Source organism: Periplaneta americana, chromosome 13 (assembly GCF_040183065.1).
Source record: "Periplaneta americana isolate PAMFEO1 chromosome 13, P.americana_PAMFEO1_priV1, whole genome shotgun sequence".
In the NCBI taxonomy this organism is placed as follows: Eukaryota; Metazoa; Arthropoda; class Insecta; order Blattodea; family Blattidae; genus Periplaneta; species Periplaneta americana.
In genome coordinates this window covers 1,907,501-1,930,760 of record NC_091129.1, presented here as the reverse complement: position 1 = coordinate 1,930,760, position 23,260 = coordinate 1,907,501, and the positions used below count along the sequence as shown (strand labels likewise).

General features: G+C 36.2%; 1 protein-coding gene across 4 annotated transcripts in view; it reads right to left on the bottom strand.

Annotated features, from left to right (window-relative positions):
* The window catches only part of pdm3 (pou domain motif 3), a 1,106,201-nt gene that overhangs the window by 423,369 nt on the left and 659,572 nt on the right, over positions 1-23,260 (bottom strand). For all 4 annotated transcript variants that reach the window (XM_069842807.1, XM_069842806.1, XM_069842809.1 and 1 more), the window contains exon 4: positions 4,639-4,677. In XM_069842807.1, the coding sequence (XP_069698908.1) occupies positions 4,639-4,677 (39 nt within the window). The remainder of the gene's footprint in view (positions 1-4,638; positions 4,678-23,260) is intronic.

Sequence of the window (23,260 nt, the reverse complement as noted above, 5' to 3'; positions counted from 1 at the left end):
TGTAGGGCCTATACATAATTATGTAGGTTGAATTGTAAAATTAGGTATTTTATGTTTTATTATTAATTGTAATTATTGTGTTAAATTGTATTGTGTATTCTTATTGTATTGTGTATATAATTGTATTGTGTATTGTATAATTGTATTGTGTACTGTAAATTTTATTGTGTATTGTTTATGATTGCATTGTGTATTGTTTATCATTTTATTGTGTATTGTTTATATTGTGTATACCACTGCCACCGGGTGCTTGCCCACTTGCAGTGTAAATAAATACGTACATACGCAAAAATTGTGCTTGATTGCCAGAAGACCATGACGATCGATGTTGTCATTTAAACTGAAACGTTCCTTATCTGAACCGGTGACTTAACTTACAGATCTATGCGGGTCTTGTGATATGGATAACATAATATGAAGAACATCTTCTCCTCCTCTAATTGTATTTTCTCTTCCAGATTTTGGCTTATCCTATACATTTCCCATTTCATTGTATTTCTGCATTATTTTGAAAACTTTTGACTCTCTTGTTTTATCCAGGTATTGTTCATCGAACGTCTCGTGCCGTGGCGTCGCGGTCTATGGCATCCTGCCTAGGACTCGCGTTACGGAATGCGCGCTGGTTCGAGTCCTCATGGGAGAAGAAATTTTTTCATGAAATTTCGGCCAGTGTATGGGACCGGTGCCCACCCAGCATCGTGATGCACTTGGGGAGCTACGATAGGTAGCGAAATCCGGTTGCGAAAGCCAGCTATAACTGTTAGGGGGATCATCGTGCTAACCACACGATACCTCCATTCTGGTTGGATGATCGTCCACCTCTGCTTCGACATGTGGGCGTGAGGCCAGCAGGCGGCTGGTCGGTCTAGGCCCTTCACGGGCTGTAGCGCCACGGATTATTATTATTATTATTATTATTATTATTATTATTATTATTATTATTATTATTATTATTATTATTATTATTTATTGAACAAATCGCACGCTTCGTTCTGGTTTCTCATTCAGTCACCATAACCAAGAATGACAGACTTTTAATGCCTTCCTTTCAGTGAGCTATAATGAGAAAGCACGTATCACATAGGCGATAGTAATATGCGTTACAAGAGCGGTATGTTGAAGTTTTCATGTTCGAGGGAAAATTTGAAAAAGCGAAACGTAGTTGAGCTTTTTTAATTTCCGAGAATTGAAAGAAAACATACCGCTCGTGTATCGTACATTATTTTGTGCGAAGATCGTTTATTACATACCTGAAAGAGGAATTTCTAATTAGTTGCAATTAATTCTCCATCTTGGTTTCTGTTCAATGATGGCAAATTTGCAAAACAAAAATATCTGTCTTCTACATTGTTGCTTTAAAATGTTTTCTGTGTTTACTATACTCCAGCAGGCCGTAATATACGTCTCCTGGAATCTTCTTGATTTTTTCACGGCTTCCTTAATGTTACTTTCATCACGAATGCAGTAAGTTTAGTGGAGTTGTAAAGTTTACTTAATGTTCGCAAATATTTAAAAAACAATAATTAACAATGCAATTTACGTGAAATTGCAGTGGTAAGTTTCCAATTTATAATTATGACTATATTGAACGTCTCTAAAAATAATATGTTAAAAGCCTAAAGCAGTAAAATCAATACAGTATGTCACTTAAGCGGTAAGAAGAGGGAAATTGTTGTGAGTGTTAGGTTGGGAATACTGAATGTGGCATTTTAGACTTTCCGCGGATTGGTTTTGTGCGGAAACCAAGCAAATACGCACGATCTCGCACAAACGTATTTTTAATCGTATATATTCAATCAAAGTGAACTTTTCTACAGCTCTGAAAAACACAGTAATATTTAACAGAAACAAGAGTCTGGAAACTCACAAAAATGTAATGGCTTAACGCGAGCAGTCGGATCTCTGTATCGCACAACGCTTACCGCCTTACGTAATTATTAAATTAAGACAAACTAATTAACCCGCCTGTTGATTACCTTAAAACACGTCATGTGCTGATTTCATTGCAACTTAGAGCTCTGCTGGAAGCCCTACAACGGCGATGGAAACTTCACTGGCGGAGGCAAGGTGACAAGGTTGCAGGGGTGTAATGACTCCGTCGTTACGTAAGACTTACTCTGCCATTACTGGGCTCAAACTGCAGACGGGCTATTATATATGAAATCGATCAGTAAAAAACCTTGCATTTTTTATACTCTAATTTTTTTCTTACTTATACAAGGTGCTGAGGAGAGTGCATTTTCAAAAATATACTATCGAAAGTCAAACGATTTTCGTATTATTGAGCGACAAATTTAGCGTATTTTATAAAAACAAGCCTCTTTCAGCGCTCAGAACTCTGGAACCATTTACTGCAGAACATTGAACGAGAGCTCATTTTGAAGCTGACATTTGGTAGGTTATGTTAAGAAGTAATCCTTATTTTTATTATATACAGAGAGACAGATAATCTGATTTTACTTACTTTTAGGCTTTTCGCCCATTTGTAAAAATGTAAAAAAATATTGAGAAAAAATCTTGCATTATTAAGAGGGATTCGGCATTGTTGCTTAGTGGCTCGGCAATAAGTTTCGGGGATATTAAATAAATTATTTTCACACGCCTGGACTTGAAAGGAGCAACACAGCACACACTGGCCGAGAGATGAAGATAAGCGAGCATTGGAGTCATTTTACTCCTGTGTTTATGAAAACTTGTGATAAAGCTAGCCCAGCTATGCGCTACTAGACGAAACATCACGTGTTTGTCTCCTGGCCTTGCTTGCCTACGCTAGCTTCCGTCTCACAGTCAGCTGGTTACTTCACGTGCGTACTATTTATTTTCTTTATTTGATATTTTCAATACTTTCTTATCAACATATCATCAGTAAAAAATATGTGTTTCTTTGCACTTTCAATGCGGAATCTAACCATATATTTTTAAAATATTTTTTCGTGGTGAAAGGCGTCTTAATAAAGGAAAATCTAAATTTCTCCATTTCCATAAAATGTAAGAAAAGCTGTTTAGATGTCAATATAAACTTTAACTTTTCAGCATCAAAATAAACCATGATTTTGATCATTGGGTTAAAGGGTTTCGGAGCCACAACAGTTTAAAGTTGCTAATTTTATGAAAATACGATACATTAAAATATTTTTAATTTAAACACTATGAAGTTCTGATGCCTCAAACTTTGCACAAAGCATTGTATCACAGTTGTCTACGGACAGAAAAAGTTTCACTGTATTTAAGAATTGCAAGGTCAATTTCTCTATATTTCGGTCGATTTGAGATGGAATAGCCCAGACACTTGACCGCAATGCTACAGGAACCTGACATCGAATCTGTGGCTACCACACACACTGAATGGATTAAACACCTCAGCGTAGTTGGATTGCGCGATACTCGAGTTAAAAATTAATTTAGTTACCTGACAAAATGCAATAATACTAAATTACGTCCGAGAAAGAGATTAATGTACAGTTACGCTGTCATCCTGATGGCCATCAGGACATTCACGATTGCTCTGATAAACAAACAGAATGACGGAATAGTAATATGCGTTACAAGAGCGGTATGTTGAAGTTTTCATGTTCGAGGAAAAGTTTGAAAAAGCGAAACGCAGTTGAGCTTTTTTATTTTCCGAGATACACCGCTCGTGTATCGTACATTATTTTGTGCGAAGATCGTTTATTACATACCTGAAAGAGGAATTTCTAATTAGTTGCAATGAAATCTCCACCTTGGTTTCTGTTCAATGACGGCAAATTTGCAAAACAAAAATATCTATCTTCAACATTGTTGCTTTAAAATGTTTTCTGTGTTTACTATACTCCAGCAGGCCGTGATATAAGTCTGTCTTTTTTTCCCCCCAGTCTATGATGAGTCTGGAATCTTGTTGATTTTTTCACGACTTCCTTAATGTTACTTGTAGCACGAATGCAGTAACTTTAGTGGAGTTGTAGAGTTTACTTAATTTTTTAAAATATTTAGAAACAATAATTAACAGTGCAATTTAGGTGAAATTGCAGTGGTAAGTTTCCAATTTATAATTATTACTATATTGAACGTCTCTAAAAATAATATGTTAAAAGCCTAAAGCAGTAAAATCAATATGTCACTTAAACGGTAAGAAGGGGAAAATTGTTATGTGTGTTAGGTTGGGAATACTGAATGTGGAATTTTAGACTTTCCGCGGATTGGTTTTGTGTGGAAACCAAGCAAATACGCACGATCTCGGAAAAAAGCTCTTAAGAAATTCCTGAGTAATTTGTTTCTTTAAAGAAAATGCGACACATGAGATAGTAATGTTACTAGAAAAGTAATTTCTAGATATGCAGAAATAAGTTAACATTTATATCATAAATAATGTGTAGGCCTACTAGTTACAAAATGAACTGTACAAGTAGGACTATATTCAATAATTCTTCCCTCTTAACTATACAACATTATCACGAATGGTTATGTATGAATTGCCATATGATTATGAAAATAAATCATGTTAATGTGTGACTCTAAAGTTTCCTATCATCAGATTAACAACATATTTTTATCACCTTCCCATTGTTGGCTTGTCATAGATATTGTAATGCATACATTGTTTTTTTTTTTTTTTTTTTTTTTTTTTTTTTTTTTTTCAGAAACGTATACTTTACTTACCTCGTTGCTCCTTATGCCATACTGTCCTCCATCATTTGTCTGAAAATAAAAAGGAATAATATTAATAACATTATTTATTTTTATACTAAAACCACTAGGCCTCTCAACATAAAAAAAAAAGGACAGCAGCAGATTTGTAAATGAGCCTTCTTGCACCAGCGAAAGATCTTGCACTTGTTTACATTGTTTTGGTAAAATTCCTCTTACGCAAAAAAAAAAAAAAGAAATTTTTCGAAATAATTCAGCCAAACATAATATAAGCACCAGTAGAAAGAATGATTTATATCATCACCAAATTTATGAAGCTACCAAAGGAAGCACGTAACATGACAATAAAATATTCAATAGTCTTCCGGAGGAAATTAAAATATAATCTAAAGCCTTCATTACTTAAGGAATTACTAAAGAAATCACTTAATTTTCCACATCTTCTATTCTGTAGGTGAATTCTTGACATATATTGCAAGTTAAAAGATTATTGAGTGAATATGAATGTAACAATCCTCTGTGTCTATTTTCATATATTTAAAGAGTAGCTAATGCATTTTATATGTTAAACATACATATTCATTAATATAATAATACTCTGTATATATTTCATACATTATTAAATATTAACCAGCATAATGCATTCTGTGTGTAAACACAAATATTTATGTAACAATCCTGTATATATTTCATACATAATAAAATATTAATCATCATAATGCATTCTGTACCATAAACATGAATATTACAAAAATAACCCAATAACCATCTGCATATATTTCATACAATAATACATAATCATGAAGTAAAATCACTCTTCCTATGCAAAGGCCTGGGCGATTATTACTTTTTACGTTTTGTCTAAGATCCCCGTAGCGGTGGGAACTGATATGCCAATACAGAAAAAACGATTAGCTGAATTTCCCAGAATTTCCTTGCAACTTGAGTTCTTCAGTCTGAGAAGATTCAGTATGTTTGTACTGAATGTACGGATGCAGTATGTTTGTACTGAATGTACGGATTCAGTATGTTTGTATTGAATGTACGGATTCAGTATGTTTGTACTGAATGTACGGATTCAGTATGTTTGTACTGAATGTACGGATGCAGTATGTTTGTACTGAATGTACGGATGCAGTATGTTTGTACTGAATGTACGGATTCAGTATGTTTGTACTGAATGTACGAATTCAGTATGTTTGTACTGAATGTACGGATTCAGTATGTTTGTATTGAATGTACGGATTCAGTATGTTTGTACTGAATGTACGGATTCAGTATGTTTGTACTGAATGTACGGATTCAGTATGTTTGTACTGAATGTACGGATTCAGTATGTTTGTACTGAATGTACGGATTGAGTATGTTTGTACTGAATGTACGGATTCAGTATGTTTGTACTGAATGTACTGATTCGGTATGTTTGTATTGAATGTACGGATTCAGTATGTTTGTGTTGAATGTACGGATTCAGTACGTTTGTACTGAATGTACGGATTCAGTATGTTTGTACTGAATGTACGGATGCAGTATGTTTGTACTGAATGTACGGATTCAGTATGTTTGTACTGAATGTACGAATTCAGTATGTTTGTACTGAATGTACGGATTCAGTATGTTTGTACTGAATGTACGGATTCAGTATGTTTGTACTGAATGTATACGGATTCAGTATGTTTGTACTGAATGTACGGATTCAGTACGTTTGTACTGAATGTACGGATTCAGTATGTTTGTACTGAATGTACGGATTCAGTATGTTTGTACTGAATGTACGGATTGAGTATGTTTGTACTGAATGTACGGATTCAGTATGTTTGTGTTGAATGTACAGATTCAGTATGTTTGTACTGAATGTACGGATTCAGTATGTTTGTACTGAATGTACGGGTGCAGTATGTTTGTACTGAATGTACGGATTCAGTATGTTTGTACTGAATGTACGGATTGAGTATGTTTGTACTGAATGTACGGATTGAGTATGTTTGTACTGAATGTACGGATTCAGTATGTTTGTGTTGAATGTACGGATTCAGTATGTTTGTACTGAATGTACGGATTCAGTATGTTTGTACTGAATGTACGGGTGCAGTATGTTTGTACTGAATGTACGGATGCAGTATGTTTGTACTGAATGTACGGATTCAGTATGTTTGTACTGAATGTACTGATTCAGTATGTTTGTATTGAATGTACGGATTCAGTATGTTTGTGTTGATTGTACGGATTCAGTATGTTTGTAATGAATGTACGGATTCAGTATGTTTGTACTGAATGTACGGATGCAGTATGTTTGTACTGAATGTACGGATTCAGTATGTTTGTACTGAATGTACGGGTGCAGTATGTTTGTACTGAATGTACGGATGCAGTATGTTTGTACTGAATGTACGGGTGCAGTATGTTTGTACTGAATGTACGGATGCAGTATGTTTGTACTGAATGTACGGGTGCAGTATGTTTGTACTGAATGTACGGGTGCAGTATGTTTGTACTGAATGTCCGGGTGCAGTATGTTTGTACTGAATGTACGGATGCAGTATGTTTGCACTGAATGTACGGGTGCAGTATGTTTGTACTGAATGTACGGGTGCAGTATGTTTGTACTGAATTTACGGGTGCAGTATGTTTGTACTGAATGTACAGGTGCAGTATGTTTGTACTGAATGTCCGGGTGCAGTATGTTTGTACTGAATGTACGGATGCAGTATGTATGCACTGAATGTACGGGTGCAGTATGTTTGTACTGAATGTACGGGTGCAGTATGTTTGTACTGAATGTACGGGTGCAGTATGTTTGTACTGAATGTACGGGTGCAGTATGTTTGTACTGAATGTACGGATGCAGTATGTTTGTACTGAATGTACGGATGCAGTATGTTTGTACTGAATGTACGGGTGCAGTATGTTTGTACTGAATGTATGGGTGCAGTATGTTTGTACTGAATGTATGGGTGCAGTATGTTTGTACTGAATGTATGGGTGCAGTATGTTTGTACTGAATGTATGGGTGCAGTATGTTTGTACTGAATGTACGGGTGCAGAATGTTTGTACTGAATGTATGGGTGCAGTATGTTTGTACTGAATGTATGGGTGCAGTATGTTTGTACTGAATGTACGGGTGCAGTACGTTTGTACTGAATGTACGGATGCAGTATGTTTGTACTGAATGTACGGATGCAGTATGTTTGTACTGAATGTACGGATGCAGTATGATTGTACTGAATGTACGGATGCAGTATGTTTGTACTGATTGTACGGATTCAGTATGTTTGTACTGAATGTACGGATTCAGTATGTTGTACCGAATGTACGGATTCAGTATGATTGTACTGAATGTACGGATTCAGTATGTTTGTACTGAATGTACGGATTCAGTATGTTTGAACTGAATGTACGGGTGCAGTATGTTTGTACTGAATGTACGGATGTAGTATGTTTGTACTGAATGTACGGATGCAGTATGTTTGTACTGAATGTACGGATGCAGTATGTTTGTACTGAATGTACGGATTCAGTATGTTTGTACTGAATGTACGGATTCAGTATGTTTGTACTGAATGTACTGATTCAGTATGTTTGTATTGAATGTACGGATTCAGTATGTTTGTATTGAATGTACGGATTCAGTAGGTTTGTACCGAATGTACGGATTCAGTATGTTTGTATTGAATGTACGGATTCAGTAGGTTTGTACCGAATGTACGGATTCAGTATGCTTGTACTGAATGTACGGATTCAGTATGTTTGTATTGAATGTACGGATTCAGTATGTTTGTACTGAATGTACGGATTCAATATGTTTGTATTGAATGTACGGATTCAGTAAGTTTGTACTGAATGTACGGATTCAGTATGTTTGTACTGAATGTACGGATTCAGTATGTTTGTATTGAACGTACGGATTCAGTATGTTTGCACTGAATGTACGGATTCAGTATGTTTGTACTGAATGTACGGATTCAGTATGTGTGTACTGAATATACGGATTCAGTATGTTTGTACCGAATGTACGGATTCAGTATGTTTGTACTGAATGTACGGATTAAGTATGTTTGTATTGAATGTACGGATTAAGTATGTTGTACTGAATGTACGGATTCAGTATGTTTGTATTGAATGTACGGATTCAGTATGTTTGTACTGAATGTACGGATTCAGTATATTTGTACTGAATGTACGGTTTCAGTGTGTTTGTACTGAATGTACGGATCAGTATGTTTGTATTGAATGTACGGATTCAGTATATTTGTACTGAATGTACGGATTCAGTATGTTTGTATTGAATGTACGGATTCAGTATATTTGTACTGAATGTACGGATTCAGTATGTTTGTACTGAATGTACGGGTGCAGTATGTTTGTACTGAATGTACGGGTGCAGTATGTTTGTACTGAATGTCCGGGTGCAGTATGTTTGTACTGAATGTACGGATGCAGTATGTTTGCACTGAATGTACGGGTGCAGTATGTTTGTACTGAATGTACGGGTGCAGTATGTTTGTACTGAATGTACGGGTGCAGTATGTTTGTACTGAATGTACGGGTGCAGTATGTTTGTACTGAATGTCCGGGTGCAGTATGTTTGTACTGAATGTACGGATGCAGTATGTTTGCACTGAATGTACGGGTGCAGTATGTTTGTACTGAATGTACGGGTGCAGTATGTTTGTACTGAATGTACGGGTGCAGTATGTTTGTACTGAATGTACGGGTGCCGTATGTTTGTACTGAATGTACGGATGCAGTATGTTTGTACTGAATGTACGGATGCAGTATGTTTGTACTGAATGTACGGGTGCAGTATGTTTGTACTGAATGTATGGGTGCAGTATGTTTGTACTGAATGTACGGATTCAGTATATTTGTACTGAATGTACGGGTGCAGTATGTTTGTACTGAATGTATGGGTGCAGTATGTTTGTACTGAATGTACGGATTCAGTATATTTGTACTGAATGTACGGGTGCAGTATGTTTGTACTGAATGTATGGGTGCAGTATGTTTGTACTGAATGTCCGGGTGCAGTATGTTTGTACTGAATGTACGGGTGCAGTATGTTTGTACTGAATGTACGGATGCAGTATGTTTGTACTGAATGTACGGATGCAGTATGTTTGTACTGAATGTACGGGTGCAGTATGTTTGTACTGAATGTATGGGTGCAGTATGTTTGTACTGAATGTACGGGTGCAGTATGTTTGTACTGAATGTACGGATGCAGTATGTTTGTACTGAATGTACGGGTGCAGTATGTTTGTACTGAATGTACGGGTGCAGTATGTTTGTACTGAATGTCCGGGTGCAGTATGTTTGTACTGAATGTACGGATGCAGTATGTTTGCACTGAATGTACGGGTGCAGTATGTTTGTACTGAATGTACGGGTGCAGTATGTTTGTACTGAATGTACGGGTGCAGTATGTTTGTACTGAATGTACTGGTGCAGTATGTTTGTACTGAATGTCCGGGTGCAGTATGTTTGTACTGAATGTACGGATGCAGTATGTTTGCACTGAATGTACGGGTGCAGTATGTTTGTACTGAATGTACGGGTGCAGTATGTTTGTACTGAATGTACGGGTGCAGTATGTTTGTACTGAATGTACGGATGCAGTATGTTTGTACTGAATGTACGGGTGCAGTATGTTTGTACTGAATGTATGGGTGCAGTATGTTTGTACTGAATGTATGGGTGCAGTATGTTTGTACTGAATGTATGGGTGCAGTATGTTTGTACTGAATGTATGGGTGCAGTATGTTTGTACTGAATGTACGGGTGCAGAATGTTTGTACTGAATGTATGGGTGCAGTATGTTTGTACTGAATGTATGGGTGCAGTATGTTTGTACTGAATGTATGGGTGCAGTATGTTTGTACTGAATGTATGGGTGCAGTATGTTTGTACTGAATGTACGGATGCAGTATGTTTGTACTGAATGTACGGGTGCAGTACGTTTGTACTGAATGTACGGATGCAGTATGTTTGTACTGAATGTACGGATGCAGTATGTTTGTACTGAATGTACGGATGCAGTATGATTGTACTGAATGTACGGATGCAGTATGTTTGTACTGATTGTACGGATTCAGTATGTTTGTACTGAATGTACGGATTCAGTATGTTGTACTGAATGTACGGATTCAGTATGATTGTACTGAATGTACGCATTCAGTATGTTTGTACTGAATGTACGGATTCAGTATGTTTGAACTGAATGTACGGGTGCAGTATGTTTGTACTGAATGTACGGATGTAGTATGTTTGTACTGAATGTACGGATGCAGTATGTTTGTACTGAATGTACGGATGCAGTATGTTTGTACTGAATGTACGGATTCAGTATGTTTGTACTGAATGTACGGATTCAGTATGTTTGTACTGAATGTACTGATTCAGTATGTTTGTATTGAATGTACGGATTCAGTATGTTTGTATTGAATGTACGGATTCAGTAGGTTTGTACCGAATGTACGGATTCAGTATGTTTGTATTGAATGTACGGATTCAGTAGGTTTGTACCGAATGTACGGATTCAGTATGTTTGTACTGAATGTACGGATTCAGTATGTTTGTATTGAATGTACGGATTCAGTATGTTTGTACTGAATGTACGGATTCAATATGTTTGTATTGAATGTACGGATTCAGTAAGTTTGTACTGAATGTACGGATTCAGTATGTTTGTACTGAATGTACGGATTCAGTATGTTTGTATTGAACGTACGGATTCAGTATGTTTGCACTGAATGTACGGATTCAGTATGTTTGTACTGAATGTACGGATTCAGTATGTGTGTACTGAATATACGGATTCAGTATGTTTGTACCGAATGTACGGATTCAGTATGTTTGTACTGAATGTACGGATTAAGTATGTTTGTATTGAATGTACGGATTAAGTATGTTGTACTGAATGTACGGATTCAGTATGTTTGTATTGAATGTACGGATTCAGTATGTTTGTACTGAATGTACGGATTCAGTATATTTGTACTGAATGTACGGTTTCAGTGTGTTTGTACTGAATGTACGGATCAGTATGTTTGTATTGAATGTACGGATTCAGTATATTTGTACTGAATGTACGGATTCAGTATATTTGTACTGAATGTACGGATTCAGTATGTTTGTATTGAATGTACGGATTCAGTATATTTGTACTGAATGTACGGATTCAGTATGTTTGTACTGAATGTACGGATTCAGTATATTTGTACTGAATGTACGGATTCAGTATATTTGTACTGAATGTACGGATTCAGTATATTTGTATTGAATGTAAGGATTCAGTATATTTGTACTGAATGTACGGATTCAGTATGTTTGTACTGAATGTACGGATTCAGTATATTTGTACTGAATGTACGGATTCAGTATGTTTGTACTGAATGTACGGATTCAGTATATTTGTACTGAATGTACGGATTCAGTGTGTTTGTACCGAATGTACGGATTCAGTATGTTTGTATTGAATGTAGGAGATTCAGTGTCTGTATTGAATCTAGACCGACGGAAATGTAATTCAAAATGATGCACTAGGACTATTCACCTGTTATAATGCAACGAATGAACTAATCACTTTTCCCCTGATATAGTGTAAGATTCTGCTGGCAAACAGCGGGTAAACTTTGCATTATTGCATTGTTCGTGGAGAACTTTATGTGCACTTCGCTGACTAACTTTCAGCAATAAACTAATTCTGCTTATTGTTATTCTCCTATTCTCTCGGACAAGAGCATCAACATGTAACAATTAAATTTGGCATGATATGCTTGAGCGCTTACACTTATCGGGGATTGTCCTGTAGAGATGTTCAGCCGGAACGATATAGAACACACCAATTTTAAAGTTTATTTCCCTTACATCTTTGTATATATTGCAACCATTTGACGATGGATTTCAGCAGCTGTACGCCCTTCTCCAGTCAAATACGAATTATAGTGCGCCTATCTTGCACCATTCGCTTTTGTTTGTTTTTTTTTTTTGTTTTATTTATTCAGAGCAACGATGGAAAGTATACCAACAACACCTACCAAAAGAAAGTATATAATAATTGTTGCCAATACTCCTAAAGCTGCAATTAAGCCTCATTTGACTTTCATTTGAGTTAACCAAATATAAAAACGTCAAACACTGAAAACAGAATTTCTTTGCATCATTCTTCTATAATCACTGTGTGTAGGAGCACGTCGTTTTTTGTATCGCCTTCAACCGTGATGTCCACGCCTGTGGAGTAACGGTCAGCGCGTCTGGCCGCGAAACCAGGTGGCCCGGGTTCGAATCCCGGTCGGGGCAAGTTACCTGGTTGAGGATTTTTCCGGGGTTTTCCCTCAACCCAATACGAGCAAATGCTGGGTAACTTTCAGTGGTGGACCCCGGACTGATTTCACCGGCAGTATCATCTTCATTTCATTCAGACTCTAAATAACCTAGATGTTGAAAAAGCATCCTAAAGTAACCCATTAAAATAAATCAACCGTGATCCTGAGAAATGATTACTACAAAATGGAGTCCGGCTATGTGTAAAGTGAACAATGTTAACTTAAAATTCTGAGTAGAGACAAGAGACTGAGTCTCAAGATACAGTGCTTTAGAATGATGAGGATGATTGCGACGAAATGGAGATGAAGGTGACGACTATGTACATCAGGCATGTCAATTGATGCCCATAGGAGCAAGCGCGCGCTTTAGAGCCCAGGAGAGCCTGAGCGCTTTACAGCGGAAAGGAAATAGAGAGAGACGAAAGAGGTGGTATATGCCGCTTGGTCGAGCTATATTCAGGGATGGCCAGCACTGATTCAACGGATAAAGGGAAGAGAACTTATTAAAACTGTATCCATGGTAATTTTTAGATTTGCCTGAGAAGTATAAGTGCATTATAAGAATGTAGGTTTTAATTTTAATGCTCATTTTTCACAAGTTTGATTTTTTTTTTTGTTTGTTCAAAAGAAATATTTTCTCAACTTTTCGTATAGAAAAGTGGAATTTTCAGGTATAGGCCTATTTATTTAGTAGCCTTACAGAATGTTTTCGTAAATCTAATATACCGTATATACGTGTTACTGAAGATAGTGTATTGAAAATTTTGAAAATATTCGCATGGAAATTGTTTTTGTAAGGAAATGAATTAACAAAGCAACTACTGTTACATCATAAGCAAAAGATACGTGCCCATGTGTTGTAAAAATGTTAGCTCTATAGCTTCAGCAGATTTCGAGAAAATAATTAAATATTCTGATGATAGGAAGTTGCGCACCAATATCACCTTAAAAGCATAATGCGATAAGAGTTTTGTTATGTAATATTAGTTACACTTAAAACAGATACAGCACCTAGGTAACTTTGCTTCGTACTGTAATATTGTTTTGATTAGTTTATTGATTACTTTTGTAATGCTAAAGATACCATCAATATAAATTCCAACTTATCATGTCATACTCAATCTCTTTCTTTGGAATATCACTTTCTTTATGAATGACGTGTTTCATCCACTTAATATAATATAATATTATACTACTATGGAATTTAAGTGAATATTTCTTATTAACTCTTTATTATGTTATTAAGATTTAAAACACAAGTGCAATATTAAGAAATCAGTGTTAGTACTTTTGTTTTACAGACAATATAGATAATATTAAACAGAAAGAAGTCATATAAAAATAACGACATAAAATTTCACAGTCCGTTTGAAGTTTGTGCACCACTGTTTTCTTAATCCAACAGGCTGCTTATTCATATACACAACCCTTCCTCTTTCCATACTTAGCGCTTGCTGCCCGCGCACGACGTCAAGGTCAGAAAAATGCGCTTGCTTTGACATCAGTGATGTAAATGATGACGATCACGGTTATACTGATGAGAGTGCTAACAATTATGATCATGATCATGACTATAAAGATGGTGGCGAGGTCGACAGCGGTAATTATGAGATACAGAACTCCACTCTGCTGTCCGTAGAGCAGACGACGCCGCAAGGAGTTCCGTCGCATGACAGCACTGACTGTACTAATGTCGCTGTGATATTAATTTATCTGAAGCAATTACAGCTGCGATCCAGTCAGCAGCTGAGTCATATGTTGGCGCCGTGCGTGGCTTGCGGTCCTTATATTGCACACCCATATAACAAGGCTCACTTTTTAAAAGTCGCATGGAGAAAAAGAGGAGGAAGGGGGGAAAAATGTGACAGCAATTTTATTAAAGGGACGTTTAATTAAAGCACGGGAATATTAAACGGAAATAAGCCCCTATAAATGTATCGCAGAGGAGCAGAATAAAAAATGGACTTTTACTTTCGTAATTAGGTTTACAAAATGTGAATACCTAAATGAAGGAATAGCGGGCGACGACTGAAACGAAGTTAATACTTCAGAATACAAGTCAACTAGTTTTGTGTTGAGCTTACAATTGATAGTTGTGATATGGTGACGACAGAAGCCAACGACGTACTGAAGCTACTTTAATACGTGTCCCTTCATGACGAAAGGAGAAAACAATCTGAATACAAGCTGGACACGTAATCATCCTTACGCTAGCCTTGTAAAATGCTAACCGCATTATGAGAGAGTTGCTTATGTATAATGTTGGTTAAATATATTTTTTAACAAGTAGCTTGTGCAGCAAATACTGCAAACTAAGTTCATTAGACGTTCAAATAAACATTTTTCCATATTTATTTTCAATGAAGAATACCAGACATTCTGAAAGTTATTTGCTTCCATAATAATGAAAGATACTCTCTCTCGAGCCAATACTGAAGAGAACCACGCATATACATATCTACACCACACGCCATTAAATATACTGTATGAAAAAGACCCAACCCCACTTGATTAATAACTATAAAAATATTTGATTTTTAATGATATTATCTTACGTAAGTTTTATAGCTTTCAGTAACATAGACTATATATACTATATAGCCGCCACTCAGTAAAATATAGAAATCAAAATCTAATTTAAGTTATTCTCTAGATTTACTTATATAACCCCAAAACGCTTCACTTTCATATCATCAATATAGCATTGATATTTATAATTAATTAAAATAGTCACAGCACGGCATTAACTACAATAATATTTCATTTATAATGGTAATAATGTCATCAAACCACCTCAAGTTTTGTAGTTTTTAATATCCAATACACAGCTGTACCCAGAAAATTACACACCACAGAATCAGGCCTGTAAATTATTTTTAGTAAGTTAAGTTTTTAATAACCAATTTAATTTGAGCTCTAAATATGTCAGCATTCTTGCAGATCATGGCCTTCGTGTAATATTGTTTACTGTCGTGTGTGTTTTGTTTTATTCTGAAATGCAACACGGCCGACTTGATGCTCGCTTCGCTTCTCCTTTACAAAAAAGCGAAGGGTATATCAAGTCGGCCGTGAATGCTATTAGCTAGTTCTCAAAACTGACGACAGAAGGATTTTTGAAAATAGGAAAATTATGTTGAAAAATTGACATTTCACTGAAAACTACTATTTTTCCGAAAAACTTTGAGTTCCAAGCTTCAAAATGAGGGGTCATTTATTAAAATCCGTCCAGCCGTTTTCCCGTAATTTCCATTACCAGTTCAAATTATATATATATATATATATATATAGAAGAATAGTGGTTTGTGCAACAAATGCTGCAAATTTAGTTAATTATAAGTTCAAATAAAAGTTTTTGATATTTATTTTCCAGAAAGATTCTCTTATCATCCAGTCTGCTGTCCAAAAATCTGAAAGTTAAGAGTTTATAAAACAGTTATATTACCGGTTGTTCTGTATGGTTGTGAAACTTGGACTCTCACTTTGAGAGAGGAACATAGGTTCAGGGTGTTTGAGAATAAGGTGCTTAGGAAAATATTTGGGGCTAAGCGGGATGAAGTTACAGGAGAATGGAGAAAGTTACACAACACAGAACTGCACGCATTGTATTCTTCACCTGACATAATTAGGAACATTAAATCCATACGTTTGAGATGGGCAGGGCATGTAGCAGGTATGGGCGAATCCAGAAATGCATTTAGAGTGTTAGTTGGGAGACTGGAGGGAAAAAGACCTTTAGGAAGGCCGAGACGTAGATGGGAGGATAATATTAAAATGGATTTGACGGAGGTGGGGTATGATGATAGAGATTGGATTAATCTTGCACAGGATAGGTACCGCTGGCGGGCTTATGTGAGGGCGGCAATGAACCTTCGGGTTCCTTAATAGCCATTTGTAAGTAAGTAAGTATTTTCCAGAAAGATTACCAGACATTTTGAAATGTATTTGCTTCCATAATGATGAAGATGTAACATTTAAAGCAACTTAATAATCCTGTCAAAATATCTCTTTTAAAAAGATTCCTCTTCAATGTTTTTTATGCTAAATACTTTTCCTTGAACACGTCTATCTTCAGTTCTTTGAGTTCTCCCTACAACAAAATGATATGCTTGGCAGCGATCTCAGGTCTAATAGATTAAACCAAAGGAATAGGGAAATAATTTTGATAAGATGCAGCTAAAATAGAAAGCATGACTCGATTTACTAATGCCTCTTCCATATTACTCCACTGCATCCTAGAAAAATTAGAGAATCACATATATATGTATCTACACCGCCCAGCCAATAAGCATATCAAAAAGACCCACACCACTTCAGTGATAACTGTAAAGATATTCCATTTTAATAGCAATATTGTTATGTTACGTAAGTTTTGTAGTTTTCAGTAACACTATATATACTATAGCCGTTACTCTGTAAATTATAGATATTAAGAACTACTTTAAGATATTCTCTATGCCTATTTATATAACCCCAAAAGGGTTCACTTTCATATCATCGATATATCAATAGCAATAGTGACAAATACATCATGGCATAAACTGTGATAATATTCAAATTTTAATGTAATAATGTCATCAAACCTTCTCAAGTTTTGTAGTTTCTAAAATCCAATATCACAGCTGTACTCAGAAAATTACGCACCAGAGAATCAGACCTGTGAATTATTTTTAGTAAGTCTTGAGATGTTCTAAAAAAATTACACAAATGAAGATCGACATAGCTATTGGAATTGTGGTGTCAGAGAATCTGAGCTCTAAATATGTCAGCAATTCAGAAGGTCATGACCTTCGTGTAATATTGTTTATTGTAGTGTGTGTGTTTTGTTTTATTCTGAAAAGCCATTAGTTCTCAAAACTGACGACAGATGGATTTTGGAAAATAGGAAAATTATGTAGGAAAATTGACATTTCACTGAAAATTATTTTTTGAAAAACTTTTGGTTCCAAGCTTCAAAATGAGGGGTCATTTATTAAAATTGGTTCAGCAGTTTTCCTGTAATTTTCATTACCAGTTCAAATTATATATATAGATGACTATCAAAATTAATTTCAAAATAATAGCCAACAGGAAAACTGAGCCAAGGTCGTCCGCCTAAAAGAATTCTAAATGAACAACGAGACTGCAACAGGTCACAGGGCATAAATTCTTGATTTGTTTGACGACGACGACGATGATGATGATGATGATGATGATAAGTAAGAGATATACAATGGCGATGAAGCTGATGGTGGTCATAATAATAATAATAATAATAATAATAATAATAATAATAATAATAATAATAATTTTGTTATTACTACTACTAATTATTATTATTATAAAATCCCCTACAGAAAAACACTTCACTGAAAGTGAATGCATATTTTTTAAATGTTATAATGAACGAAACATTTTTGTTCATTCAATTTGGAGTCTCATGTATACAGACGGTCGCTAAATTACCATGATTTTTCTGACTGTTTTACAGGGACTCGTAGGAAAACAAAAGACACACAGTGCATATGTACAGAAGAAATTAAGACTCATTTATTGAAATAAAAAAGAACCTTGTGAATTCCGTTGTTTTTATAGTCTAAAGCTCGATTCACATTATACGTCACATCAACGTCACGTCACGGCCCAGCAGCGTTGCATCTAAACATTGTACAACGCGTTTGGTATGGTAGCGTTCACATATAAGGCAACGTCACGGAGCGTCTGGGATTCTCGAGGAGAATGTTTTGACGTATTGGAATCTGTACGTGGACGGTTTTTCATGCTAGACAGCTAGACTTTAGCAGCACCGTTAACCATTAACACATTGTAACTGCTATGAGAGCAATCAATTGTACTGTAATTTTTAGGATTCATATATAAATGTCTAAGGAAAACATAGAAAAAATTTGGAATCAAAATTTTTTTGGGCAGTGAAAAAAAATGATGAACTTCGAAGTCACCTGTTCAGAATACACATTGACACTCTCAAAAGTGATGAGCTACAACTTTTCACGTTATATGTGGAGTCAAAGCGAGAGAAATGTTTAGAAAGAATGAAAATTACTTTTAAAAGTAGCTGATATTCAAAACCTGTACCGGTTTGGAGTTAAGGCGAGTTTAATGCGTGGGTTTGCGTGGCGGAATTACTTATGCAGAGTGACAACTTTTATGTGTTAGAACTGCGGATTCTCACAGAAATCATCGCTCTGATTCGAAATTCAAAATACTTCCATTGCTTAAGATTTTCGAGATAACCTTGAGTTTTAAAATATTCCTAGTACAGAATATAAATAACATCTATATTAATTAAACACTAGTATGGTATAATTTGAAATTGAGAAAAAAGAAAAGAAAGAATTTATTATTGTATTACTGTTATTATTATTATTATTATTATTATTATTATTATTATTATTACATACCTACAAATGGCTTTTAAGGAACCCGCAGGTTCATTGCCGCCCTCACATAAGCCCGCCATTCAGTCTCTATTATCATATCCCACCTCCCTCAAATCCATTTTAATATTATCTTCCCATCTACGTCTCGGCCTCCCCAAAGGTCCCTTTCCCTCCGGCCTCCCAGCTAACACTCTATATGCATTTCTGGATTCGTCCATATATGCTACATGCCCTGCCCAACTCAAACGTCTGGATTTAATGTTTCTAATTATGTCAGGTGAAGAATACAATGCGTGCAGTTCTGTGTTGTGTAACTTTCTCCATTCTCCTGTAACTTCATCCCTCTTAGCTCCAAATATTTTCCAAAGAACCTTATTCTCAAACACCCTTAACCTCTGTTCCTCTCTCAAAGTGAGAGTCCAAGTTTCACAACCATAAAGAACAACCGGTAATATAACAGTTTTATAAATTCTAAATTTCAGATTTTTTGACAGCAAACTAGATGACAAATCTTCTCAACCGAATAATAACAGGCATTTCCCATATTTATTCTGAGTCTAATTTCCTCCCAAGTGTCATTTATATTTGTTACTGTTGCTCCAAGATATTTGAATTTTTCCACCTCTTCGAAGGAAAAATTATTATTATTATTATTATTATTATTATTATTATTATTATTATTATTATTATTATTGTCGTGAGGGACTGTATTTGTCGTACGCTACTGTATTTATGTAGTGAGGGACTGTGTTTGTCGTACGCTACTGTATTTATGTCGTGAGGGAGTGTATTTCTGTCGTACGCTACTGTATTTATGTCGTGAGGGACTGTATTTATGTCGTGAGGGACTATATTTATGTCGTGAGGGACTGTATTTATGTCGTGCGCGACTGTATTTATGTCGTGAGGGACTATATTTATGTCGTGAGGGACTGTATTTATGTCGTGAGGGAGTGTATTTCTGTCGTACGCTACTGTATTTATGTCGTGAGGGACTGTATTTATGTCGTGACGGACTGTATTTATGTCGTGAGGGAGTGTATTTGTCGTACGCTACTGTATTTATGTCGTGCGCGACTGTATTTATGTCGTGACGGACTGTATTTATGTCGTGAGGGACTGTATTTATGTCGTGCGCGACTGTATTTATGTCGTGAGGGAGTGTATTTATGTCGTGAGGGAGTGTATTTATGTCGTGAGGGACTGTATTTATGTCGTGAGGGACTGTATTTATGTCGTGAGGGACTGTAGAACAATAAATTAAGAAATTCACCAGTATACTGAAGTTCTATTAAAATGTATCAGGAATGTGTGACTACACAAGGGCAACACTTAAGCGAAATGCTATGTTACAAGATATTACTCATTATGGAATAGAAATAAAATTGTGTATATTCTATTAATTGATGAAAGTTATACCAGTACGAATGCATGGATAAATGATCGATTAATAAAAGCGGTTCCGGAAGAGACCACGCAAGCTAAGGCAAAAAAACGCAATGTGAAGGAATAATTTTATTTTTGTATATATGTAACCAAATTATGGTTTATTTAATGACGCTCGCAACTGCCGAGGTTATATCAGCGTAGTCGGTGTGCCGGAATTTTGTCCCACAGGAGTTCTTTTACATGCCAGTAAATCTACTGACATGAGCCTGTCGCTATTAAGCACACTTAAATGCTATCGATCTGGGCGGGATCGAACCCGCAACCTCGAGCACAGAAGGCCAGCGCTATACCGACTGCGCTACCCAGGCCGACTCTATGTACGTATGGGCTATTCCATATGAAATCAATCAGTAAAATACCTCGAATTTTTTAAAACTCTAATTTTTTCTCTATTTATACAAGGTGCTGAGGAGAGTGCATTTTCAAAAATATACTATCGAAAGTCAAACGGTTTTCGTATTATTGAGCGACAAATTTAGCGTATTTTATAAAAACAAGCCTCTTTCAGCGCTCAGAACTCTGGAACCATTTACTGCAGAACATTGAACGAGAGCTCATTTTGAAGGTGACATTTGGTAGGTTATGTTAAGAAGTAATACTTATTTTTATTGCAAACAGAGAGACAGATAATCTGATTTTGCTTACTTTTAGGCTATATGCCAATTTGTAAAAATGTAAAAAATATTGAGAAAAAACCTTGCATTATTAAGAGGGATTCGGCATTGTTTGCTTAGTGGCGCTGCAATAAGTTTCGAGGGTATTAAATAAATTATTTTCACACGCCTAGACTTGCACGGCGCAGTACCGCACGCACTGGCCGAGAGCTGAAGATAAGCGAGCGTTGGGCGTCATTGTACTCCTGTGTTTATGAAAACCTGTAATAAAGCTAGCCCAGGTATGCGCTACTAGACGAAACATCACGTGTTTGTCTCCTGGCCTTGCTTATCTCGGCTAGCTCCCGTCTTACAGTCAGCTGGTTACTTCACGCGCGTACTATTTATTTTCTTTATTTGATATTTTCAATACTTTCTTATCAACGGTGCACCAGTAAAAAATATGTGTTTATTTGTACTTTCAATGCGGAATCTAACCATATATTTCAAAAATATTTTTTCGTGGTGAAAGGCGTCTTAATGAAGAAAAATCTAAATTTCTTCATTTCCATAAAAAGGAAGAAAGTCTGTTTACATGTCAATATAAACTTTAATTTCTCAGCATCAAAATAAACCATAATTTTGATCATTGGGTGAAAGGGTTTCGGAGTTACAACTGTTTAAAGTTGCTAATTTTATGAAAATACGATAAATTAAAATATTTTAAATTTAAACACCAATAATTTGTGATGGGAACAGAGGTTAAGGGTGTTTGAGAATAAGCTGCTTAGGAAAATATTTGGGGCTAAGAGGGATGAAGTTACAGGAGAATGGAGAAAGTTACACAACACGGAACTGCACGCATTGTATTCTTCACCTGACATAATTAGGAACATTAAATCCAGACGTTTGAGATGGGGAGGGCATGTAGCACGTATGGGCGAATCCAGAAATGCATATAGAGTGTTAGTTGGGAGGCCGGAGGGAAAAAGACCTTTAAGGAGGCCGAAACGTAGATAGGAAGATAATATTAAAATGGATTTGAGGGAGGTGGGATATGATGATAGAGAATGGATTAATTTTGCTCAGGATAGGGACCAATGGCGGGCTTATGTGAGGGCGGCAATGAACCTGCGGGTTCCTTAAAAGCCAGTAAGTAAGTATTATTATTATTATTATTATTATTATTATTATTACTATTCATAATATTATCTTTCGAGATCCTCTTATGCCACTTTCGGATTCAGGGAAACAAAAAATTGGAATGTTGCGAAATAAATAGGGATGCGATTGTGTGGCAGACTGTACCGGAGGCTACACGTCATATGGGAGCATCACATCTCATTCCTTATGCAACAGTCGCTGCAATATTCTGGACGAAAACTCCATTACTGCAGACAGATCGGCCGGCAGGACAAGAGATACAATGTCCACTGTCCATCCATCCACTGTCACAACACGGCTGCAGGTCGCTGCGTGCAACACGGGCATCTGGCAACTACAGGCGTGCAGGAGTTCAGGTACTGCGCGTGACGTCAGGACGATGACAGTTATCTGTACCTGTCTTCACACATATGGATGCACTGCTTCTGTTACAATATTCTTCAGGGATCGTATTCAATCCACAGCGCCAATAAAATAAATAACAACCACTTTACTGTAATCCCACAGTGTCAGAAATATCCGACCATGAAAGCAACTATCGTAACGCCAACCGACCGAACAACTGATCAACCGACCTATCGATAAATAGATCAACCGGACCGATTATTCGACCGAACAACCGACCAATCTACCATCCGACCAATCGATCAACCGATCGACCCACCTATCAAGCGACCAACCGGCCGACAAAGTGATCACAACTGACTACAGAATAATCGACTAATT